Source organism: Pogona vitticeps, chromosome 11 (genome assembly GCF_051106095.1).
Source record: "Pogona vitticeps strain Pit_001003342236 chromosome 11, PviZW2.1, whole genome shotgun sequence".
Taxonomy (NCBI): Eukaryota; Metazoa; Chordata; class Lepidosauria; order Squamata; family Agamidae; genus Pogona; species Pogona vitticeps.
In genome coordinates this window covers 1,357,569-1,383,901 of record NC_135793.1, presented here as the reverse complement: position 1 = coordinate 1,383,901, position 26,333 = coordinate 1,357,569, and the positions used below count along the sequence as shown (strand labels likewise).

Below are 26,333 nucleotides of genomic sequence, written 5' to 3'. Positions count from 1 at the left end.
GCAGGACCGGCTTCTGTGCCAGGAGCTTGCCGCGGCCCATGAAGATGGCAGTGGAGGCCTGCAGTGTCAGCAGAGGAGGCAGAGGTAGCAGGACGAGGAAGGCCCCCCACCGCCACAAACCTAAAAAATTGAATCACAAACCAGTTCGTTCTTTGGGGGATTTGTGATTGTTCATGGTTTGTGGGTAGCCATAAACCATCATGAATCACCGGTTTCCCGGTTCATGCCCATGTCAAATGGCAACCAAGCAACATGAACCCAAAGCTGAACTGGGGGGCCTTGAGATGCCAGAGATCGCCAGAGGAAGGAAGGACAGGTGGGGGACCATTGGCTGGAATGCAAATTGCATCGAACAGTGAACTCCCAAATCAATCTGCAGCCAGCTGCAACTTCAAATGTAACATAGGTTGCTGATCAAATCCAGTGCAGTTGCACCCTTAGCAGCATCCAGCAGCCTTCTGCTGTTAATTCTGAGCTAAGGAATGGCCTGGATTTCTCGTGGTCAATGCTGAATTCTGCATCCACAGCCTCCTACATCACAACAATGGTGAAGACTGTATCAAAGGTGTGCCCTGTGAATCCAACAAGATGTGGTGTGTCAGTGTTCTTTGCCCCAGAAGATCCCACCATAGTAGATGACAGCTCACGGGATTAATCCCTTTCTTCTTCTGAGTGCCCCTCCAAGACAGAAGGTGGCTGAGTTCAGGGGGCTTTCTACCAAACAGTGGCATTGGATCAGTCCTTTGGTGTCAGCAGACCTTCCGGGGGCTGAAACTGAAAGGGTTCTGGAAGGCGGTTCCGTATGCGTCCGCACCGGAACTTCTCTCTAGATGGTCTCTCTTCCCTCCATGGTCATGGATAGAAGCCCACCAATCACAGAGCTCAGTTGGAGACCTAGAGGCACCTAGAGGTTCATGTCTACCTAAGGATGACCCTGGACGATAGCAAAGCCTTGAGGTGCTCGCTGGGAGTGTTTCTTGCCATGAGCTTTTTATTTCCCCCATAGTGATGGTTGTTTGTGTTGCCAATGTTATTCTAGTGCATCTGTTTCCTTTCCATGCGGCACAGAGGCTCTCTGCTGCCTCCTACAAGTCAGGGTTTTTTGCAGACACAAGCTTGAACCCTTCGTCCAGTATGGACCGCCTGTTGCGCCTCAGCTTCTTTTGCCTCTGAAGGTAAATTATTCTCCCCAGGAAGATGCTGGCGAGAAGGAGCAGCACTATCCCAGCAACTGCAAGCACAATAATGGTAATTTTTGCATGCTCAAGGGATAATTTTGAGCCAAACAGAAGGATGTTCTCAGAGCTGTCTTCAACTCCAGCAGGGCCCCCTGGGAAGCAAAACATGAAATAAAATGATGGAGAAGTCACGTGTTCAGCACTGAATGTACTACTTCAGGGAAGAGTCATTTCTCAAGGGTCCTAAAAGGGGGGGGGTGTCTTTAATGCTAGAGGCTACCTGAGAGAGGCAGGGGCTCAGGAGGAAAGGGAAGCCCTACCTGCGGTGGAGTGGGTGTTCAAAGACCTTACATCTGAAAGGAGATGAATCACAGAATTAGAAGCACATCATTGGATAGCACAACTCCCCTCCTCCCCCCGCAAAAGGATGGTGACACTCAGAATCAGTCTGGATGACTTACATATGGAAACAAGTGAATTCACAGGTGCCTCAAGACCAGAGCTTAGAAAGGGGGCCTGTTTGGCATGCGGGATCCGTCTCAGTCTCAGCATACCTGTTGAGTTATTCTCTGCCTAGATTCCTTCAGACAGCGAAGACACACTGCAGTGTCTCTCTGGATCTTGGCCTGCAGACCCCCCTAAAGCATCCATTTTCTTCCACCAATGGCTTTCTGCTCCCTTCAATTGCACGGAAGCTTCCATCATTCTGGGGGCTATGCGTAGATTGCACCCCATCGCTTCCACCCTGACCATGTTTACTTCCATCGGTTGGTAGCACCATGGAGAGCTCATGAGCAGCACCATCTCGGGAGGCCTGCTGAGCCTCCTACCCAGTGACTTCCATCTAGTCTTACCTGCTCTGGGTAAGACAGTGAACAGCGTCTCCATGCCAGCATGGATGTGGTCAGCTACGTGGCAATGAAGCAGCCATGTGCCGGGATTGCCCGCCAGCATCTCCACCATTTCAAAGGTCCCAGGGAACAGGTCCACCACGTCTGCTCTGTAATCCTTCCCACTCTGTCCTCGGGGAGAGGCAGAGAGTGAGTGTTAGTTTGGAAAATGAAACGTTGCTGCTAACATTAACAAACCCTTTCTCCACCCCCCCCCAAAATGCTGAATTTAAGGTTCAAGAAAGCTGAATTCTCCAACCTGTAAACAAGTGAATTAACCAAGTCTTTCCTTGAATGACTCACATACTATTCTGGAGCTTGACAATTCTGCCTAATTTATTCTGGTCCTGGGGAGTCATAAGAAGGGTTACAACTCAAGCAGATCCTTGGATTCTTCTCCCCACCCCTTCCCCTGGATTCTGGGTATCTTTCTCAGACCATCAAAAAATGTTCAGGTATTGCTCACAAACCTTCCAGAACCATAAAGGCTAGATTTTATTTCCTCTTAATGGAAACAGAAAAGAAAGCAGTGTGGATTTCCAAGACCAACCAGAGGTGACTAAGGCAGTCATTCCTTGTATGTGGAAGCAGACTAGAAAGCATTCCCCAGCTTTAAGTCCTGCAGACCAAACAAGCATATTCCCAGAGATAGGAGAAGCCTCCTCTGTGAAACTCAGATGCTTTCATTCATTAAGGATTTCCCTCTTCCAGTTATGGGCTAGCTCTGATGTCCATTTCTGGTTTTAGGAAAAGCTCATTCACGGTTCATTCAAAGTTCTTCTGCTCCTTAATTCGGTGGGAAAGCTCATTCAATGGCACCAGGGAGAAATCAAACAGGGGTTACATAGATGTTGGTTCAACAGCTGCAGAGTCTCACCCGGTACAAGAATGTCTCGGCGTGGAAGTGTACAGTGTGCACGTCAATCTCCTGGCCCAGTCCCAGCAGATACCAGTTCACCCAGTCGCCTTCATACATGGTCAGCCCATGCAAGTTAGCATACAGCTTTCCGTTGATGGCTGAGGAAGGAAGGAAAGAAGAGAGGAAGAGAGGGAGGAAGATCACGGTGCGATACAGCCTTCCCTGATCTGGGATGCTCAGATATGGTTGGTCCTGACCGAGCCCCAGGTTCCATGGAATAGACTGAAAAATGATTGATTGTGCTGTGCAAAGGAGGACCGGGCTCACCCTCTTGGCAACTTCCTCATGCATTCCTACCTCTGTGATTTCTTCTGCACAACTTTGTGAAAGCAGCTGGGATCCAGCCACACCACTGTACTGGGCAGGACCCGGACTCCATGGGCGATGGGAAATCAAAGGCACAGCTCAGAGGCAAAGCCTGCCGATTCTCCTCCGGGGGGGTGGGGGGTCTAGGGTGGAATTGGTCACCCAGCAGGTTTTCAATTCAGGCTGAGCAGCAGTTAGAGCACAGCTCAACTTTGGAAATTAACAAGTGAGCTTAAATCAATATGGACAGATGGGAGACAGAAAAATTCCAGCATGCTGGCCAATTCTCTGTCAGCTGGCGTGCCAGCGACAAGCGGAGCTCATGCAAGATGAAAAAAACGGAGCCGGGTACCATGCATTTTGTTGCTTTCGACAAATTCTTCGTCTTCTCTACGGGAACGGTTGCTGTACTTCCCCACGTTCTCCTCGAGGTACCAGGACTGGTTTTCATCAAAGACGAGGAAGAGCAGCGCAAACTCCTGGCCAACGCCTTTCCTTCTTCCTTCCGCATCCAGCGTGCCTTTGCGGCAGACCTTCAGGGGGCCCACGAGGCCACTGAACGTGTCCTGGGGGGCCAGAGCAGAGAAGGGGGGGGTCTTCTCCTCGGCTCAGGGATTCATGTAGTTAATCCCGAATCCACCAGGATGAGCCCCAGTCCAGCCCAACTGAGGCTCTGTTGGGGAACGTGGGCTTTTGATGAAAACCCATCCACCCTCTGGCTTTCCTTACACCCCTTACGCTTGCCTCTGCTCACTTACACCTCCAGGTCCCTGATCTTTTCCAGCATTCTCTGTTCTTTGCAGGCATGGATTATGCCCTGCAGGTTTATTATTATTACTCATTCACTCACAGAAGGTTACGGAGCAACTATGGAAGCTCGTGTTGAGTAAGAGCAAATAAATAAGCAAATTAAAAAAAATTGAAAGAGCCTGCGGTGCAGAGACAGCTCAGCTGTAGGCAGAGAACGGCCTGAAAACTACAAAACCCATGATGCAGTGCAAAATGATTATAAAAAGGCAGTCTTCAGGCAACAATTGATTCTGTATGGCCTATACAAGGGCAACGTTGCCACACGCAGACATACCAGGCTGGCTGCCCTTGTGCAAGGCTTTACACAAGTTACACCTGGAGGAGGGTGACCAGGCACTGACCTTCATTACTATCTCACCAACAAATGAAAGGAGGATTGAGTCCAAAAACGGTGGAAAAGGGCTAACCTTGATAGGGTCTACCCGGGAGTAATAAATCCAAGAGACACAGGCAGAATCATTTGGTCCTGGACCAGATCTTTCAGGAATATCCCATTGATACATGACGATTTCACCTAAAGAAGGGGAAAAAAGGGGAGGAAGGGAGATTTGACCATTTTACCATTTCTTAGAGGACGCCATGTTAACTTCTTACAGCTGAAGCTACGAAGAACTGGAGCATCTTAAAAGCTTGTTTGGGATGAGGACGACAGCTCTCCTCATGGGTCAGATAAGTTGACAGAAGCTTCTGCCACATAAAGGTAAAGGTTCCCCTGGACATTTAGTCCAGTCGTGTCCGGCTCTAGGGCGTGGTGCTCATCCCCGTCTTCAAGCCGTAGAGCCTGCATTTGTCCGAAGACCGTTTCCGTGATCATGTGGCCAGTGCGATTCAACACGGAACACTGTGACCTTCCCACTAAGGTGGTACCTATTTATCAATTCACATTTACATGCTTCCGAACTGCTAGGTTGGGGAGGAGCTGGGACAAGCGACGGGCACTCACTCCGTCGCATGGATTCGATCTTATGACAGCTGGTCTTTGACCTTGCAGCACAGAGGCTTCTGTGGTTTAACCCACCATGCCACCACATCCCCTGCCCATTAGGAAAAGCGGCTACACCAGACTCTTCATCCAGGCTCACCGGCTTGTGCTGCTTTTGGATCCCCGCTGCTCTTTTCCACGACTCCATGGGCATGAATGGAATATGAGCGTGTAGCATTGTTCTTGAAAACAACATTGAGGATGTCTCCCACTTCAGCCCAAATAAAAGGACCTGGAGGCAGGAAGGCGGGACTTTAGGACACTCACATCATGGGGTATCAATGCAGCAGCAGAGAAAAAGAAGAAGAAGAAGCAGCAAGGGACATTCTTGAAGGCAATACATTTGAAAAGAAGACAGGAGAGGTCAAGACCTGCGTCACACGAGTGATAATAAGATTGCAGAGTTCTGGATAGTAGTGCAGCCTCCAGGCTGAATATACCCGTATTTTTCGCTCCATAAGACACACCTTTCCATAAGACGCACCAATTTTTTAGGAGAAGAAAACAGGAAAATATAATCTGTTTTATTCGCTCCATAAGACGCACAGACTTTCCACCCCCCTGTTTTGTGGGGAAAAAGTGTGTCTTACGGTGCAAAAAATACGGTAAGACCATTCCTGTTTTTGAACGTTGCTAAACCAAGAAAAGAAAATGACCACACCATCCAATGGACTGTGATCTTCCTCTCTGATATGTTAAATTTTGCATGCAACATTATCATTTTTTTCTTTTTGCCAGGATGGGCGAGAATTCAAAAGATGTTTTCCTCAGCTCGACTTTGAAAAGACTGACCTTCCGCTGGGCTCTGTGTCTGAAGACTCAACACGGTCTGAAGGAAAGCAACACCCAAAGATGGCCCTTTCTTACCAAGGATCCCCAGATGTTCCTCGCCATTGGTTCTGTTTTTGGGAGTCCTGAACGTCCCATCCGTGTATTCCCGGTAAACTGCTTTCTTGTACCGGGAGCCCAGAAGCCCGTTTTCACGGCTCAGGAAGACCTGGCCGTAGCTGCAAATGTCAAAAGTTCGATTTCACATGAATGAGGCTTGTGCTGGCATGAATAAAACAACACGCGCTTCTGTGCCTGAGACAGCTCCTTGCTTTGAACAGATTTTCTGGCGGGGGTTGCTCACAAACATGAACCCAGCCGAGATGAAAGACTGCAAGCGTTGTCATTTCGAAGCCGAGGCAAACAGGGAAACGGTAGGGATGTAATCAAGATGAGTGAGAACAGAAAGTGCTAACGATGATGACAGTGCTTATGAAGTTTCATTAAATAACCCTTGGAGGTGCAGACTATCTTAGGCAAGGGCTCTTCCATCGGGAGTATTTGTTCCCTTTAAAGTACTGGATTCTGCACTTATTTGAACAGAAACTTCCCTAATATCCAAATCATTTCCCTCTTACTTCACTTTGTCCTGTCTTTTTTTAAAAAACACATATCCTCACCTTCCCCCCCCCTTCAAAAAAGAAAACCCTCTTGGTTCATTTTTGCACCAGTTTATACCGGGGTGGAAGTTGGTGCTATGGCAATTCTAGGCAAGTCGACATCAAGCCATTTAATAAGTGTAACTTTTTTGTAGCAGGGTTTTTAAAAAATGGAAATAGCATTTGGGGTGAGGCAGTGGTACTACATTGGTTTCCTTTTCATCCAAAGCTCCCTGCCCTGCCCTACCTTCCCTCTGCAGAGCTGTTGTGTCGTTCTAGCTCCCAGTTGCGATCTTCTGCGTAATCCCACTCCACTTCCACTGCCATGAGGTAGATGGTCCTCACTCTCTCATACGGTCGATCAAGGAAAGGTGCCCTTTCTGCACAGGGCTGGACGGAGTAAGAACCCCTCATCCCAGCCTGGTAGTGGTTGCTAGTCTGACAGTAGACGTCAAAAGTCCCTGGAAGGAATATAAGAACCTCAGAAGAGCCCTGTGCAGGATCAGGCCAAGGGCCCATCTCGTCCAGCTTCCCGTCTCTCACCGTGGCCCCACCTGATGCCTCTGGGAGACCACGAGACCCCTATCTCCTGATACCATCCCCCTGCCTCTGGCATTTTGAGGTCCCTTCCTTTGAACCCTGGAGATGATCCACCCCCATCGTGGCTTGCAACCTTTGATGGACTTTTCCTCCAAGAATCTGTCCCATCCCCTTTGCAAGGCATCTAGGCCAGATGCCTAGGGATCCATGAGAAGATGCAAGGGACCCATTTCAAGGCAGCCATGAAATATGGCGGCCAAGGAGGAAGCTTCACCAAAATAAGATACAATCTGCCTAGCATTTTCAAGAGAAACGTCTGCAGTCGTTCCCCACTTTCTGTAGGAGCCAAATTTCTCCTGGCTTTGCCATTTGTTCCTCAGACTTATATTCTATCAGCACTCGGAATCAATTCATTGCAAACTAATATATTATTCCCAGCTATAACCAACTTCAGCTGAAAACGTGCAGATCTGCTGCCCACTTATATTAATCCCATATGTGTACTACAGTTTATCAACTGGATTGGGGCCTTTATGTCTGCTTAAGAGCAGCAGTAAAGGGAGCAGTTCTGATTTAACCTGGCGAGGGACGAACCCATGAAACAACAAGTTTCCCAATGTTAAAGCAGGATCCCCCAACCCGGTGACCTCCAACTGTATCCCACTGGTTGGGGATGATGGGCATTGTAATATGGAGGGCATCAGTTTGGGAGGAGAGTGTTTCAGAGAGAGATATCAGTTTTTTACCTTCATTATCAGGTTGCATCCATGCTGTGGCAAAAGTGTGGGGGAACAGGCTAGCTGCATCTCGCCTCATCCCGTTCATTAAGATCGTGTTTCCCTGGAACGTGGCTCCGTGGACGTCCGTTTCGCTGCCCAGGCCCAAAAGATGCCAAGAAACTCTTTCACCTTTGCATATGGACAGGTGAGGCAGGTTGCTAAACACGAACCCGTTGATGGCTTTTAATGAGAGACAAGCGATTAAGAGACAGAATCAGCAGGCAGCGCTGGAGCAGACCTGAGAATCTCCAGTAGAGCTTCTCAAGTTTCTGTCCTCCAGATGTTTTTGGACTCCTGTAGCCAATGGCTATGGATTTGGGAGCTGAATTTTAAAACACCTGGAAAGCCAACTCATGAGAGCCAGTGTCTCAAACCTACATCGGTTACTCTAAACTAAAGAAGACCCCTTGACTGAATGGGACTTGCATGTGTGTTGACTTAAAAGTCTTGTTCTTTCAGCTGGTTTGCTCAGGACTAACATCTGGATTTAGCCACAAGAGTCTGTCCAGGTGGCCTTTTCAGCATACTGCTAAGCTGAGGGACAAACGAGACATGCTTAGCACATATTTTGAAAAAGATGTTCCCTCAAGCAATGCAGGATGTCTGTCATAGCACACAATCTCCCACACCTCTGTATGTTGCATTTATTATACTCCGTTTTGTGATTGGAAACAGGCAGGTAAACACAGGCTTAATTGGCAAACCCAACTGCTGAGATATGAATCATGGAGAAATCTGATTGTCAGAGGGAGAACGTCTTAATCAGAAGAAATACGCCACACCTAACCTCTAATTTGACCCCGAGGGCATAGCGAGGAAGGAGCAACAACAGCCAAATTACTTTTGTCTAGTTACACAAGCAGAAGGGTGGTGGCATAACCCCCCAAGAGCCAGCTGCTGTTGATGATTGAGTCACCAGTTCAATGCTGCAATGATAAATCAAAAGGTGACTCATCAATTAGTGGAAATTTGCCACTGCAAGTTATACTGTTGACTTTCTGCCATCTTAGCTACAGACTTTGACCAACAAAACAAGAGCTGAAGTTTTGTGCAGCATTTACGCTGTACCATTCCCGTCATCCCCAGACAATACAATCATCTCAGCACATTATCATTTAGCCCAGCAGTTCCTGTACTGTTTTTTGGCATCACAACACCTTTTAGATTTTTGAGAAACCCTTACCCCATCTCACCTATTGATTACAACCATCCAAAACCCTTTTAACAAAAAAAATTCAAATTCCCAACAATTTGGGTGCATATGTGTTGCCACTAAAATTGACACAATTTTTTGCCATTATGGGCGTCTAACTTATCTGACATTTTGATCAATCCTCTTACCTTCCAAACCTCCTTGCGTGGTCACGCTGGACTTACCGTGCATCCTGTTGGATTCGCTGAAGACGTGGTTATCGAAAGCGTGGTCTTTCTTCAAGATGTGTTTGAAATATTTCACGTTTTCGTCCAGATACCAGCTTAGGTTTTCATTAAAGACACTGAAGAGGAGATAAAACTCCCGATCCACGCCTTTCTAGGAGAGGAGGGACACGTAAAGGCATCAGGGCACAAAAGGCATCTCCTGTCCAGACCACCACCTTCTTCTAGCTCACGCCAGGAGCCCCGCCGAGTTCTCGGCCTTAAAGAGCGGTGTGAGAGAACCGGAAGGGTGAAATGTGCAAATCAAGGGGCCCAACCCTGAGCTAGAAGGTTCAGCAACCTTTTTCCTGCAGTGGCCATTTGCCACTGGGAAGCCCAAACACAGGACACCAGAACCATGGCCCCATCTCCATTTGCTCGCCAACAACGAATATTTAGGATTTATGATGGGGTGGGCTATATATGGCCGCCAGGTGTACCCCTGGAGCCCTCAGGGGTCCTCATTACCCCTCTTAAAAAATAATCACCTTGTGCCCTCCAGGGTGGTATCAGAGAAATCTGGGCGTTGGTTTGAGGGCCTTCTATCCTCAACCATTCCAGGACTTTTACAAACCTATTTAGAGCCTTTTTGGCCACTCAAGGGTGCAAGGGGCCTCCCCTCCAGTTTAAAAATATAAGAAGGGGGATCCATGCAGGATGTGCTTCTTACCTGGAGGAGTTTGCTGGGCAAGGATGATGTCCTGCTGAAGAGTCTCCCCCCCCCTCTCCTGGTCCCTGTTTGACCCCAAATATGCTGTACTAAAGACAAGGCTTGAAGGACGTACATTTCATGAGCCTTGCAAACGAGATCTATGAGCAGAACCCACCATGGAGGAGGCATCAGCACTGATCATTCACATGCCTGGGAATAATTCATCCTTAATCATCATTATTTGATGGGCCTTTGTTGCTCAAGAGCTGCACCTGGTTAAGGACTTTGATCATGCGACTGACAACAGCATCCAAATTTGTCACCATTTGTGGAAATAGGTTTGTTTTTTTTTAAAAAAAAAAAGATTAAATAAATCAGCACATCACTTTCCCACCAAGAATAATCTTCTGAAGCCAAGGAGATTTGAAGAACTGGAGAGGTTTTAGACATGCTTGTGCGTCCTGGCGCTTCAAGAGGCTTGGGTCAAGACACAGCTTTTTATAAACTGTGCCAGGTGAGTTGTGATGTTCACGGCAAACTGCTCCTTGAGCGCACTTCAGTCAGCCCTGGTACGTGGCTTCCCTCTTTCACAGCACTTCAAAATGTGGCTTCCTACACGATGCGCCTCATTTCTAGTTCTCTGAAAGCCTCGAGGACTTTGTTTGGCCTCTGCGGAGTCTTCTGACCATCGATTTTGTGATGTGATCCAAAGTCCTAAAAGGGTGAGCCGGGGACAATTTGCCCCCGCAGCCTGATCCACTTTCTCCACACCAGGCAACGACTGGGGGGGGGGACTCATTTTCAGAAGGAGGACCCACCCCCCAACTGTGTCATACTAGCTCTGTTCGGGTAGAACTCAATCCGGTGGTCTGAACAGGCTGAAGAAGAGGGTCTCTCTTCCCCTGACTGCGGCTTTCTTCCGAGGAGCCTGGCCGCCCGTTCCAATCAGGGAGGCCAGCATGGAAGCCGGCGTAGTGGCTTTTGTAAATAAGTTCAGAGACTTACTGTACTTTCCTCCCACACTATCCTTAAATCATGGATTCCCTAATTAATGAACAGTAAGTTTTATTTTGTATTTCCATCCACCCCTGCCACCCTTATTATCACTTTTTGGCATAATTTCCATCTAAGGACAGGTCTCAGGCGCTACACCTGACCACGGTCGTGCGCCAGCAGAATTGCAAAAGGATGTTAAAAAAGAAGAAGGAGAGCAAGCCCCACCTGCCGGTTTCTCCCATCCAGAGTCCCTGGCCTACAAACGAGCAAGGGCCCAACCAAGCCGGAATGGGGGTCCCTGGTGGGGTCCACTGCAGACGAGTACATCCAGGTGAGGCATGGAGGGTCTGCCGCGGTTGGGCCCACGTGGGGTGGAACCGGCCACTGGTACGTGAAATTCCCAAGAGGCTTCACCGCTGCTCCATGCTTCGTTAAGCCTTTAAGAAAACGAACCGATCATGGGTTGGTTGCACATATCTCTTGCCCAGTCTGCCTTCTGGGGCCCTTCTAGGAGAAGACAGAAATGCAACTTTTTTTTTAGTTGGCTGGACAGTTCAGTGATTAGGTATCTGGCTACAGAACCAAAGGTTGGGGGTTCAATTCCCCACTGAGCCTCCCTGTGAGTAGAGCCTTGTAGACAAGCTCCCCAGTCCCAGGACACCCTCCCCCCCACAGAAGAAAGGACAGTTAAAACCACTTATTTGTAGTCTCTATCTGGAAAATCCTGAAAAACAGTTGCCACACTACGATGATGACAACGACGACAACAATGACGACAACGGCTACTGCTACTGCTACTGCTGCTACTACGTAGCTGTAGCTGCTTCTGGGGATCAGAATCCACAAAAGCTAAAGATTTCCAAGCTCTGCCAAGAGATGTTGGAAAGAAGACCAACCAGTGCCAAGTGATGGATGGAGCCACAGATTGAGACCTGAGAAGACCCACATTTGAAGCTGCAGGTCAAGGGCAGTAAAACATTTCTTGTTGTCGTTCCCTCATAATTTTAACAGATGCCATTCCCTTTATTGTCCCATTATGCAACTCTGCCCTGGAAATCACTTTATGTAAAGTAAGATCTTTTTTTTTTAATAACCAAAAGAAACAGTTCATACTCATTTGGAAAACTCAGATTTATGGGACCAGCCACCGTTCGCAGCCTAGAGATGGACCACGTAGATTGTCTGGAGTGACTCTCCACACCACTGAGCTGTCTGGGGATTTGACCTTTTGTATTTTTATTTTCAGTCATCTCCTAATAACCATCCTGATCTTGCCCGAGCTTGCTTAGCCATAGAAAGAATCACAGCAGCGTCTGTGTGACTGCCATTTTAGGGCTGTCGTTAAGATGAAAAAGGCAAGAATTATGTGAGTAAGTGTGTACCGTCATTGTACAGGGTCCCTTCCCACGTCTTCTCATAAAAGACGCCGTGGGGCTGAATGCTGAAAGGCCAAGAGGCTTTGTTGGCAAACGTAACTTGAATGGTGTCTCCCACCTCGGCCTTGATCACGGGTCCTGCAGAGAACAAAGGCAGGAAACACAAGTTGATATTCCAGATTACGGCAACCCATCTTTTCCAAAAGGTGCAGCAAAATCAGCAATCTTGGGGCAACTTAGAAGTCAACGGCTACACCCAACTGATCATTCCAGCTAGAGGAGCCCCATCAGCCAGCATTCTACTCCATTTACAAGACGTAGAAAGGGAATCACACAAAGATTTGGGGCCATTTTCCAGGTTGCAAGATGCAGGCCATTCATACACTAGATTCCCAAAAAGCTGGTGGTAGACACTCTCTAGGTACGGTTATGTTGTGCATCGTACGGAATAAAATCCCGATGCAGGTTGTCATGCCAACCAACCGTCTCCTGCATCTGCTAACCCTTGAAGCTGCACCAGAAAGCCTGGGATTTACATGGGGAAAGTTTACCTGTAGGGCCAAGCAGTCTCTTGCATCCAGTAGTCCTTGCTCCAGAGCTCCCTATAAGCCTGCTCTAACCATCACAACAAATTCACCCACCTCATCCACATTTGGATTTTAGTAACACTGATTCCATCTGTAAAAATCTGTTTTCTACTGTTACTTTAATTTTCTTCAATTTTATTTATTCCTTTTTATGCATAACATACCTTGTCTACTATAGTAGAAAGGACCAGCTGAAAATCTCTCAGACTCACAATCTGGGCTGTGTGCTCTTCACAATTTCTTTCTACACTGCAACACCGCTCCCCTCCCCACCCCCGGAGCCATGCTGACAGGTGACATAGCGCTGCAGCATTATAGCACCAAGCATTTAATTTTGCCACTTTACCAAGTATGCCAAGATATTTTTCTTCTTCAGCCCGCTCTTTCTCCACCCGAAAAGTCTGGTCCGTATACTCAATATATTTGGCTTTCCAATATGTTCCCCCAATCTGAGTGGAACTTTGCTTGAAGTACAGCTCTGAGAAACTGAACAGAAGCAAACACAATTGGGTTTACGAGAGCCATATTGCAGAATAGGAGAGCAGATAAATCTTTACATGAGAGTAGACTGAAAGCAAGGCTCATGTTACTGTTTGTGTTATAGAAAATTATTAACAACAAAACAATAGATTTTGCAATATACTGACAGATTTTGCAGGGTTCTTGTTTTTTTAAGTGATGCAAAAGTGTGTTTGCAAACCCGGCGGTGTCAAGAAACCCATTATTTTTCACCTTAAATGATGGGAAAGTCCTTGGCAAAGCTGAGAGCTTTTTGTGCAGAGACTGGTTGAAAAGATGCACCTGACATATCAAGAGTCTCTGGAATGAAAGAATAAAAACAAGCCTACAGCTAGCAAAATGAAGCCATCAAGGCTGAGTATTTGAGGAGCCCAAACAGTTAATGGCAGAGCTGGTCAAATTATGTGTGATCCTTCAGGCAAAGAACATTTGGCATCATTGCACAGTTTTCCGTTTCCTGGTTGCAAATTCGCTTACTTTTCATTGGTGACTGGTCAGCTGGGAGAGAGAGAGAGAGAAATGCAGCAGCTTAAGTCTGCTGGACAGTTTCGCAAATAGGGCAGCTGTAAAGATGTACCCCTGAAAGGATGAATGTGCTGTCCTTTCTAATTGTGAAGCTGTGCCATCTCAGCCCTCGCCTGGAACACACCATACGGAGCGAGACTGACCGGCAGTCCACTTCATGTCTGGAAGCTGTGAGCACTAATCCAGTTCTTTTCCCTTTTATGTGTTACCTCGTTCATTGCGTATTTGGCCACCAAGTACATCCTGCAAGTTTCTGAAACTTGGTTTCCAAAAACCGTTCAGTATAAAAGCTGAAAATAAGGAAAGGGCAGCTGTTCAGTCATTGTCAAGCATTTCTGCACCACAGTTCGGAAACAGGAAGAGAAAAACAAAATACCCAGCTGAAATCAGAATGCAGAGCTGGCCATTATTTTTCTTGCAGCTGCAGACGCAAGGCCTTGAGAGGAATCTGTTCCCAGAACAGCCTTTGGGCCACTGGCTTTTATTCTTCCAGGAAACCATAAAAGATTCATCTCTTGCTTTACAAGGCTGTACGTGCACGCTTCTCTCTGTCTACCTGCAAAATGTTGTGGGAAAGCTTTTCCCCCCTATGATCTATTATTAACCGCACAGCAACACTATTTTGGCTTTGTTTATTTACGGCTCTTTCCTGCTGAATTACCAACAATTACTTATCCAACCAAGCAAACCCTCTTTTTTTCTTGCTCTCTATTTTTATTCCACTGGCTTCCATAGTAAACTGGCTAAAAAAAGCAATTGTTTGAATTAATTTACTGTTTCCTGATCTAGTCAAACTGGAGATTTATAAACGTGCATGCAATGCAAAAGTGGTGGGCTCAGAGAAGCGTCTCCTATCTCGCCCACTCAATATGCCATGCACCCACGAACATACACTGCCTTATTATTATAGACGGATTACTAAAACAATATAAAATTATCCCTGCTTGAGAAAGAAAATCTAGCACAGGAAAGAGAATTGCCAATGAAACTTGTTCCTATCACTAATGAGTTCTAGAAGTGAATTACCAATCACTGAGTGAAGAAAAACTTTGATTTATCAGTCCTTAAACATCTGCCAGTTCCCTCCAGACCCCTTGCCTTAAAAGTGAAAGGGGGAAATAATTCGGTGTTAGCCACTGCTCGGGAAACCAGAAAGTGACACCAACAGAGGCATCTTCTGCCATCCTGTGTCTGAGGAAGGATTTGCAGTTCATAAGTATGATTCCCTTGTGCTCGTTGCCACAGTGAATATAGAGGGAAACAGACAGGACAGCTGGAGGGCCCATAGACGGGAGCCGGGTGGGGGGGCCACCCTCACTCCAGGCAGAGGTGCCCTGGGATTAGACAGCAGCTTGACCTGTGGGAGATCCTTGTGAAAATCAGGATGATTCATACAATCCCAAACCGGAATTAAGATTGCCAGAAGAAAGATCAACAACCTCAGATATGCAGATGACACCACTCTGATGGCAGAAAGTGAGGAGGAATTAAAGGGGGAGACGGTTAAAAGCTGATCTTTTACACAATACCAGTGTGCAAAAAATGGTCTGAAGCTCAACATCAAAAAAACTAAGATCATGGCCACTGGTCCCATCACCTCCTGGCAAATAGGAGGGGAAGCTATGGAGGCAGTGATAGATTTTACTTTCTTGGGCTTCATGATCACTGCAGATGGTGACAGCAGCCAGGAAATTAAAAGACGCTTGCTTCTTCAGAGGAAAGTGATGAGAGACATAGACAACATCTTAAAAAGCAGAAACATTACCTTGCCGACAAAGGTCCGCATAGTCAAAGCTATGGTTTTTCCAGTAGTGATGTATGGAAGTGAGAGCTGGACCATAAAGAAGGCTGATCGCCGAAGAATTGATGCTTTTGAATTGTGGCGCTAGAGGAGACTCTTGAGAGTCCCCTGGACTGCAAGGAGAACAAACATCCATTCTAAAGGAAATCAACCCTGAGTGCTCCCTGGAAGGACAGATCCTGAAGCTGAGGCTCCAGTACTTTGGCCATCTCATGAGAAGAGAAGTTTCCCTGGAAAAGACCCTGATGTTGGGAAAGTGTGAAGCCAAGAGGAGAAGGGGATGACAGAGGACGAGATGGGTGGACAGGGTCACCGAAGCGACCAACATGACTTTGACCCAGCTCTGGGAGGCAGTGGAAGACAGGAGGGCCTGGCGTGCTCTGGTCCATGGGGCCATGAAGAGTCGGACACGACTAAAGGACTAAACAACAATATAAAGGCAAGGGCACTCACAGAAGACAAGCTGTGGAAATTCACCTTGCATCTCAAAGTCCCATTACCTATTTGGCTCCTGTAGATTTTTCCCCGTGCTTTGGTCGAAGCCGGAGGGACCGTAATTCCACTGTACCTCCTTGGCCGCAATGTAATATTGGCGAAGCTTCCCTTTCAGGGCAGGCTCTGTGTTTTGATAGGAGCAGTTCTTGACTTCATAGAGAGCTTCCATGCCAGCTGCAGAAAGCGCAAGAGAGAGGGTGATAAAAGCTCAGTTCCTATCTGTGAACTCAACAAAGGCTCAGCCAGTAATCCTGGACAGTATGACATGTTTGTTTCTTTGGCAAGGGGCTACTTCTTTGCTTACCTTGCCCTGTAAAGTGCCATAACGTCACTGGCATTAAACACACACTTGATCTTAGCCAAAAGGCCTGGAATTGCATTATACAAATAATAAAGGGGAGATGTCTTGATCCATGGAAATCATCTGGGCTAGCATTGTGCTTGAAATACCAAAAGCTGGTGTGAGTTACGCCATTTGAATTCTGCAGGCATAACTACACAACAGGATTTGCCTTAAAAATGTTGATGTTTTCAAGGTCGTAACTGTGTTAATCTGTTGTTGTGTTTGGGCACTTCAGACTTAAAGCTTAAACATGTGAGTTGTTTGTCAAATTTTAATTCCTGCAGATATTTTGTATTTATATGTCAACCTCGCCTATAGTCTATGCCACGGTGCAGGAAACAGGAGATCATGTTCCAGAACGGACAGCAATATGACCACTCCCTGCAGAATTTGGGGATGATCCCAATGGCTGGAAGAACTCAGTTTGGGCCGACACTTTGCCGTTTCAATTTTCCTCTTCAGATCGTAAAGCAGCCTGGACACCCAACCCCTGTGACGTCTGCAGTTCACTTCACTGCCATTGAGCCTTTTTAACATCCCTTTTCCAGACCCAAGATCCTACCTGAGGGTAGCGGCTTACCTATCAGGTGATCCTGGACCTCGCAGCTCAGCAGCCACTTGCCAATGTTGCGCGGGGTCATTTCGGCTGTCACAAAGGTGGCCGGAAAGAGGCTGACCACATCGGTCCTGTGGCCTCGGACCAGGAGGGTCTGTCCGTGGAAGAAGGCGGTGTGAACATCCATCTCGCTGCCCATCCCAAAGAGATGCCACGAGACGTGGTCCCCAGCGCACATGCTCATCTCAGGGAGGTTCCCAAACACGAATCCATTGATAGCTGCACAAACAGAGACCAAAAGGGCAGTCGAACACGTAGGAGGCGCTCGTGGACTGAGCAGGGGGCGACCACACCCGAATGTTATGGGTCAGGAGGTGATCTTCCCTCTCTCGTCCACCAGTCTCCTAAGCAAAGAAGGATCTGAATTTGTTGCATGTCTGTTTTGTTTTGAACTGCGGTCACTTTCTTGAGCTCCTGGGAAAGTGTTGGCCACAAGTCTAGTTTTAAAAAGTAAATATATGAATACAGGATGCCTGTGGGTCACATGTGGTGTATTCGTCTCAAGAGGATTCAAGTCAAAGGCTGGCTCTAATGCCACATTTCCAGTCATTGATGACCTTCCAGACCTTGACTCAACCATACAAACAGGTGTTCTCTGCTGCCCTGGGCATTTCTACTTTGTCTCTCGGCCCCCCCATGTGTCTCATGGGGTCGCCAAGAGCAGCCGGCACAGAGAGACGGGTGGAGGCCACAGTTCCAGCACATGCCCCTCCCTACCTGACCTATCGGGAGAGGGAGCCAGCTGTCTGTGAACTGGGCTGCGGAGGTTCGGGACACTCCCTTCTGCCCCCTTAAAATTCTCCCCAAAGCTGATGCACCGATAGGAGCTTCATCACCATCAGCCTTCAATTCATATGATTTTCCACACCATTTGCATGAAATTCAGGTTTTGCTACAAAAAAGCTTATTGATTCTTTTTAAATAAAAAATTATTAAGGTTTTGTGTTTCTTCTTAATTTTAAATTATGAATTGCATTGTTTGTTAAAAGCGGCTTGGATAGTGTCTCATAAGGATGAGAGAGGGTTTCTCAGAAGCCCAGAAAGGGTTTCGATGCCAACCCACTTATGAAATTTAACCTGCTGTTTGTCAGGTCCACGAGTCGTGGCCTCTGAGCCCCCTCCCCCCAGTCAGCTCCCGTGGGGAAGGAAAGGCGCCAAGAGACGGGTCGCCTGCCGACACCCACCATGCATCTTGTTGCTTTCCTTGAACTCTTCATCTTCCACGTCAACCGAGTCTGGTTCGGTGCAGAAGGCGGCCACGTTTTCCTCCAGGTGCCAGCTTTCATTCTCATCCACCACGCTGAACATCAGGAAAAAATCGAGGTCCACATCATGGCGCCGCTGAGAGAGGCTTTTCAGAATTCCTGGGCATGAATTGGAGAGAGGGGAGAGGATTAATCAAGGGAGGAAGCAGCAGGTCCAGAGTCCAGGGCTCTCTGCATCATGGGAAATTTGTGTCAGCCAAACTTAACCTGAATTCAGGGACCGCTAAGGGAAGTCCTGGGGTTTATTGCACCTGCAGTAGGATTGACTGGAGCCTAGCTATCAAACCAGGCCGTGTTTCCAATGGGCAGCCTCACCTTCTTTGCAGACCAGCAAGGGCCCAATTAAGCCACTGGCAATGTCTTTGGGCGCGTTGACATGAGAATGATAGATCCATGTTAAACAGGCAGGATCATCCGCAGTTGGACCGTGGTCCTCAGGAATGGTCCAAGTATATGTGTGGTTCCCTCCTGGTGGGATGGCGTCATCCTTCTTGAGATCCTGTGAGGATACATCAGGGTAGAAGGACCCTGGGAAAAGCAAGCAGTGCCCGTTCATGGTTAAATGCATGCAAGAAATCAGGTGGCTGTATCAAACTTCATGGACATTATGGATAGCCCATCGTTAGAAGATAATAATAATAATAATAATAATAATAATAATAATAATAATAATAATAATAATAATAATAATAATAATAATAATAATAATAATAGTAATAATAATAGTAATAGTAATAATAGTAATAATAGTAATAATAGTAATAGTAATAATAGTAATAATAGTAATAGTAATAATAGTAATAATATAATTTATTGTCATTGTAAGTATATACACAGTATACCCATACAACGAAATTCACAGACACCCAGAGACCAGACACATGCACACACATAACATTCCCCAAACACTCCCCACCCACTAAAAGTCCCCCACTAAAAATACAAACATCTACACCGCAGGCCAAGTAACACAGTCCAACTAATTATTCACTACTGGTGGTCTTTAAGCTCATTATTAATTGCAATTATAGCTCTAGGATAAAAACTATTTAGAAAACGTGTGGTCCGAGTCTTAATTGTTCTATATCTTCTGCCAGACGGTAACAGTTCAAAAAAGTTATAAGCAGGATGGGAAGAGTCTCTCAGGATGCTGTGTGACTTCCTCAGACAGCGGGATGTGAAGATGTCATCCAGGGTTGGTAGCTGGAGCCCAATGATATTCTGGGCAATTTTAATGGTTCTCTGTAGAGTTTTTTTGTCCGCTACAGAGCTACTCCCAAACCATGCCAGAATGCCATAAGTTAGGACACTCTCAATGGTGCTACGGTAGTAGGACAGAAGTAAATGCTGTGATAAATTTAACTTCCCGAGCATTCTCAGGAAATACAGCCTCTTCTGTGCCTTCTTTATTAGCATGTTGGCATTTATAGTCCATGAGAGGTCCTCTGAGATGTAAGTACCCAGAAATTTAAAACTACCAACTCTCTCCACTTCCTCACCGTTTATGTACAGTGGTAAATGTACATTTCTCTTCCTCCTAAAATCAATTATGAGTTCTTTAGTTTTTTTGATGTTAAGTGTGAGATGATTTTCTTTACACCATAGTATCAATCTTTGTACTTCCTTTCTATAAGCAGACTCATTGTTCTTATTTATGAGTCCCACCACTGTCGTATCATCCGCAAATTTAATAATTGCATTGGTGTTATATAGTGGGGTGCAATCATGTGTGTACAGGGAATAGAGGAAGGGACTCAGCACGCAGCCCTGGGGAGCTCCTGTACTTAGTACCAGGGTTGAAGAATGGTGGGATCCCATCCTTACTGACCGTGGCCTATCTGTCAGAAAATCCTTTATCCACATGCAGATCTCCTGAGGTAATCCCAGGTTGATCATTTTTAAAAACAACCTATTTGGTAGAATGGTGTTAAAAGCAGAGCTATAATCCACAAACAACAGCCTCGCATAAGTTCCCTGTTGTTCTAAGTGGCTCAATACAGTATGGAGTACGATGGACACAGCATCATCAGTAGATCTATTTCTCCTGTATGCAAATTGCCATGGATCCAAAGAAGGTGGAAGACTAGCCTTAATGTAATCCAGCACCAATCTCTCAAAACATTTCATAATAACAGATGTTAAAGCTACTGGTCTATAATCATTGGGAGATACCACAGCTGACTGCTTCGGGACTGGCACTATAATAGATGTCTTCAGGCAAGTGGGGACAGAACACTGCAACAAGGATAGATTGAAAATATCCGTAAAAACTCCAGCTAATTCTGCAGCACAGCCCCTAACAACTCGTCCCATGATTCCATCTGGAATTCCTTAATGGCTGAAAACATCTGATTGTCACAATACAGGCTTTCCATAGCTTGTGTACTTTGCAGATCTTCCTGAATAATATTTCTAGGGCACTAACCAGATAATCTATGCCATTCATTTGTCCTTGTAGGGCAAGTCTCACACGGACCAAGCTTCACCCGACAGGGCATGGAAGAGCCAGGTGTGACAAACCCAGACCTACTGGGATCTATCACACAGTTACTAAGCTGCCACCAACCATTCCCTATAATAAGTCACACAGACCAGGGATGGATTTTTAAACAACAAAAGAATAAGGTTTATTTTAAATACAAACAGGGTAAATAAAACAATCAGGTGAATAAAATAAAGTAACGTGGCTTATTCTCACACACACAAGCATACAGTTTGGTTCACCTAGAACCTTTAACTTAAAGCACAGACCCTGAACCCATCAGTTCTGGCTAACCAACAGACCCCTGAACCTTTCAGGCTGGTACTCTGACACACAGTAGTACCCTGTCAGACACCCAGACTCCCACAACAGCTTCTTCTTCCCCAGCTGCTGCTTCGTCCCAACCCAGTGTCTCACAGTCTGTCTCAGCATCTCCCTTCACCACACAGGCATCACATATTTATACAGTACAGCCCCTCCTCCTGATGTCCCGCCTTCCACTCCCCATAGGATGGAACTTTCCCTCCAAACCCATGACAGACAGGTAACATCAGTGCTGTTATGTAACACCAGGTTCTATCATTGTTAGCGAGAGCTACTTGGAACCTTTGTTTCTGACCTAAAATTAATAGTGGCTAAAAGCTGGTTGCAAGCAAAATCACGGTGCAAGCCATTGACATCGAGACCCATGGGCTTCTAGCTCTCCTTAAAAGCTTCTGGTTCTGAGGCTCCTTGAAGTTCCCTCTCAACCTCGTGAAGTCTTGGCTGGCCTCAGAATATAGGGTGTGGGGAGCCTTTCATATTCAAAAATCAATGCTCCGTTTCCAAAACGATTTGTTGTCGGTATGTGCTGTCAAGCTACCCCCCCCCCCGACTCATGAACGGCCAATCTACAAAATGCCCTCACCTCAACTGCCTTGCTCAGCTCTTGCCTGTGGCTTCCTTTAGGGACTCTATCCATCTCACATTTGGTCTTCCTCTTTTCCTGCTGCCTTCTACTCTGCAATAAGCATTAGTGGTGTGTCCCCCCCCCCCCGAGAATCCTGCCTTCTCATGACATGCCCAAAGTAGGACAGCCTCAGTTTCAACATTTTTATCAACTAAAGGCTAAGCCATGTCTTTTTTCTGGATGGTGGGCCAGGCTGATAAAATTTTGCCGGATCAGCATCATTTGATCTTGGCTTGACTTAGCCAAGAAGACCTCAGGTCATGCAGAGGCTTATGAGCGGCAGAGCAGAGGAGACCCTCCCGTACCTTCAGAATCCTTCCTGTAGAAGACCCCGTGAGGATGGACGCTGAAGGGACGGCGGGCAAAATTCCTGAGATGCACCAGGATGGTGTCGCCTACTTCGGCCCGTAGGACGGGCCCCAGAAAACCAAGCCAGTCTGGTTTGGACACTTCCGTGGCATAAGTGGAGTCCGAATATTGCTTATACACCGTCTTCTTGTAGACGCTGCCGATTCTGTTCCTGGCCGGTTGGAGGAACTCGGCGGCTTTCCTGGAAAAGGATGGAAGGAGACCAACAGCTATGCTATGGTCTTACTGGGTTAATCCTTATTCTATGTACTATTAAGGGTTTAAAATAGCACAAATGTAACATTTATCATCTATCCAAGTGCATTCTCTAAGTCCTTAAACAATAATATGGTAACCAGACTTATATCATGCCTAAAGTCATAAATAACAGTAATATGAAAGGCTCCTGTAAAACAACAGAATAAAATAATCCCCTTTTTTTAAAAAAAAAAATCCCCTTGTGCACCGACTGTGGGCAGATTTGTATTTCTGAACTACAACTCCCAGAATTCCCCTGCCACCTGTGGGGTCCACCAGGCATTGGCCAGTGGTTCGCCAGTGAGTGGGTCACCCCCCCCCCGTCACAGTGCAAAAATCCCGACAGAAAGGGCAGGTTCTGCTCAGGCGCAGCTCTGTCCGGCCGTAGCCTATAATTAGCTCTTTTTATCAAAAGGAGAGTCCCAAGTCCAGAGCCACAGAGACCGTTTTTTAAATTCCTGTTTGCACTTTGCTAGTATTTTTATTACTGTTTCCAGGTAAGAGGCGGATCCTGGGTGCAGGCGCTTCGAAGCTCAGGTAGAGAGAGATTGGAGGGGGGGGAAGCAAAAGGATGCCACGGGGGACTCAAGACGACAACGGGAGGAAAGGAGAAGACCAGTCCTGCCCCTTGGGTGGGGAGAGTTCGGGTGACGACATGGAACGGCTGGAGAGCTCAGTGGTTTAGGTCTCTGGCTGCAGAGCCAGAAGTGGGGAGTTCGAATCCCACCCATCCCGGGGCTTCCTTGACAAGGGCTGGACTCCACAATACAGAGAGTCCCTCTTCCAGTTCTGCTGTTCAAGATTATTATCACTGACAGCACAGAAGGAAAGGTGATTCCTGGGTTTGTTCTCCTTTTGAAGGAGTGGAGAGAATGGAATTTACAGCAGAATGGAATACTTTCGTTTGCCTCGTAGAGGAAAATGACACATCCATTGAATATATACCGTGCTTCTCCCTGCAACACACACAGAGAGAAGGCAAATCTCTTTGAGAAAAGAGTTTCATTCAGGAAAAAAAAAAAAAGAAAGAAACAGAGGAACGGATTCTTCACACACTTTTCAGCTATGTCCTCCTGCTGTTTGAGTTCCCTGAGGTTGGGAGTTGAAAAAAGAAACCCACAGATAAATCTGCCCACGACCGACCGACTGCCCGCCTCACTTTGGGCTGAGTCCTGACCCTGTTTGTGGAACGCTTTAAAGTTATCCTCCTACTTCTCAAAAGAGCACAACAGGAGGAGGACGCGAGGAGGTCCCACTGTCTCTCTCTCTTCTGTGTTACATACTGAACAACGTATTACAGAAACTCTTTTGCTTCCAAAATAAGAGAGGTCAGCGCCTAAGCCAGTAAAGATGAGATGCCGGTCAATGAATACCATTAGATAAATGGCTGTACAGTATTTTCTTTCCTTTTTTTTTTTAAAAAAAGGGATGGCACTATGGGAACGCAGAAATTAAACTCACGGGTCGTCTGCAGTGCCTAGTCCTGTGATTGCATTCTTCTGCAAGGGAGCGTAGCTCCACTGGACTTCACGGATGCCCAGGTAGTACTCTCTGGTCGCCGCCTCGACCCCCATGAGAGCAGCCAGGTGGAGGCTGAGGAGGCTGTTCAGGATTTGACGACAGGAGAGCATCTCGGGGGTCGTTTGAAGGTCCCGCTCACGGCTTGAGACCTTCAGAAAGGGAAGCAATCCAGGCAAAAGAGGCTGAGTCACTCCATGACACGGCACAGGAAGGCGAGAGAACAGGAGAACGGACAGAACGGGCACCAGGTCTATGGCGCCGCCAGATCCGTCTTCTCCACCTTGACCAGGGGCAACACCTCTCCAGCGTTTCAGATAAGATTCTTCCCCGGTTCCACCCAAGGAGATGAGGAGGGCCACTCAGGCCTTCCAAGGGCCAAGCAGGGCCGTGAACCGGATCCAGCCCAACCCCAAACTGGTCTGATTAGGATCAGTTTGCATTAGGTCAGAATCCACGTGGAGCAGCTCAGGAAGATGCAAAACCAATCCAAGAAAAGGACACTGAAAAAGTCAGACGAACTTTTCAAGTGGACTTAAAATCTTGGGGGGGGGGGAACTGAGCAAATGAAAGCATTTTTACCTACATAAATAACAGACAGGATACCAACCCAGCCTGCTTGGGAGGTGAATCGCAAAAGTGGGAATCGACAAGACACAGGGTTGGGATCGGCTGCTTCTCTGCTAAATGGGATCCTCTTGTAGAATGAAGCCCTCTTAATATCAAGGGGAACGGGCCCCTGCCTGCCTGGATGAGCCTTGGCTTCAGGGATGCAAGAGAGCCCCGCAGTACTGCAATCAAGACTCTGCTCACAACCTGAGTTGGATCCTGCTGGGCTCAGGTAGCCGGCTCAAGGCTCACTCAACCTTCCATCCTTCTGAGGTTGGCAAAAGGAGTACCAGCTCATTGAAGAGCGAAAGGGTTCCTTGAATTATTATGTTGTCAACTGCTCAGAGCGAGCTCTAACCCTATGGGGCCTCATCATCATCAGTCATCATCCCTAGTGCCACCTTCCCACCTGGCCTCTTGGCATCCCTCCTCCCTCTCTGGTCTCCCTCTGCGATCCCCCGCATCATCACTTCTTGCCACGTACATACAATCCTCCTTTATCAGGAAGTGCCGGTGGCGCTCCCGTCCCCGCCGCGGCGTCGAGGACCGCAGCCTTTCTCGCGTCGCTAACTCCCAAAGTGCGGGCTTAAATCCATCGGCGGATCCCTTCCTTGGGCTGAAGCGGAGGCCCGGGTGGCAGAGAGCGGGCGGCGGAGAAAGAGGGCTCAGGCCGCGTCCCCCAAGGACACCCTTCCCGGCTCTGACGCTCCAAGGGAAGAAGCCCTGGGAGGAGGCCGCCCCGAACCAAGAAGGGCCAAAGTCCGGGTCATAAAGAGACCAGAGAGCGAGCGGGTGTGTTCGGAAGTGCCTGGGCGAATGCCCTCGGCAGGAGCCGGATTTGGCCCGGGGGGCTGGCCAGGGCTTCAAGCCGCGCCAGCGGTGGGGCAGCCCACACAAGAGCGAAGGAATACTATTGCACGACACGGTCCCCCTCTCTCGCACACACACGTTTTGTCAACTCTTCTTGTCTGCTTCCTTTTAAGCTTGGCATGGCAAGGGCAAGCCGGGCACCGCTTCACACCCGACGGAGCCCCGCACGGGAAGGCTGGAGGGCAGCAGGGAGGTCATAGACGGAGGCTCGTGCTATTAAAAGGGGGGAAGGAAGGTGGATGCAGGTGCCCGGGGTGTGCGCGCAGCTCTATGTGCAGGATCCCAGCTCCTTTGAAGAAGCCTGGACGTTGGGGGTCCGCAACCGGGGCCTTCCTGCCTGCCTGCCTCCGCCCGCCAGGGAAAAGGAGCGGGTGCGAGACCGGATTCCTGCAGCCTTTTTTTAAAATCATGCGAGGCATTTTAAGAGGTGCAGCAACATGTACAGCGATCATCAGGGAAAGGGACCGCGTCCGTTTGTGGCAGCAGAACCTGCACAGAATTCTGCGGCAGCCGAAAGCCCCGGGCAGGAAGAACCGGGTTTAGGAGAGCAGATGGGTCGGACTCAAGGCTGTCGGGGCTTTGAAGGACAGCCACCGGGCTGAATCCACGACTGGGGCATGAATGCAGGCGGGGGGGTCAGAGAAAGAAAGAAAGAAACCGGAGGGGTGAGATGGCGCAGCGCCTCCTTAGGATCAAGGGCGGCCGGGTGCGCACAGCTCCGCGGCGGGCCGCAAAGGGTTAACCGCCGCCCGGGAATCCCCGCTGCGCCGCTTCCCCAGGCTTTACGGCTCTCCGTGACGTCACGGCCCACTCCGGGCCCCGCCCTTCTCCGAGAAGGCAGCCGCGCCCCGAGGGCGGGGCCGGGGGGGCGGAGCCG

At 47.9% G+C, this 26,333-nt stretch overlaps 1 protein-coding gene across 2 annotated transcripts; it reads right to left on the bottom strand.

Annotated features, from left to right (window-relative positions):
- Positions 1–144: 144 nt before the first annotated feature.
- On the bottom strand, positions 145–25,194 carry HEPH (hephaestin). 2 transcript variants are annotated; one of them, XM_020784298.3, is made up of 21 exons: positions 25,071–25,194; positions 23,921–24,129; positions 22,159–22,403; positions 18,738–18,950; positions 18,342–18,521; positions 17,122–17,376; positions 16,204–16,372; positions 13,205–13,344; positions 12,278–12,409; positions 11,121–11,332; positions 9,209–9,362; positions 7,799–8,011; positions 6,760–6,973; positions 5,953–6,092; positions 5,186–5,317; positions 4,511–4,617; positions 3,646–3,859; positions 2,946–3,085; positions 2,033–2,195; positions 1,499–1,531; positions 145–1,330 (listed from the first exon to the last, which is right to left on the bottom strand). In XM_020784298.3, the coding sequence occupies exons 2-21, from the start codon at positions 24,088–24,090 to the stop codon at positions 1,086–1,088; spliced, it is 3,471 nt and encodes a 1,156-aa protein (XP_020639957.3). In that variant the 5' UTR covers positions 24,091–24,129; positions 25,071–25,194; the 3' UTR covers positions 145–1,085. The 2 variants fall into 2 exon arrangements, with proteins under 2 accessions (XP_020639957.3, XP_078236796.1); XM_078380670.1 differs by lacking the exon at positions 25,071–25,194 and having other exon boundaries at positions 23,921–24,335.
- Between the last annotated feature and the right edge of the window lie 1,139 nt (positions 25,195–26,333).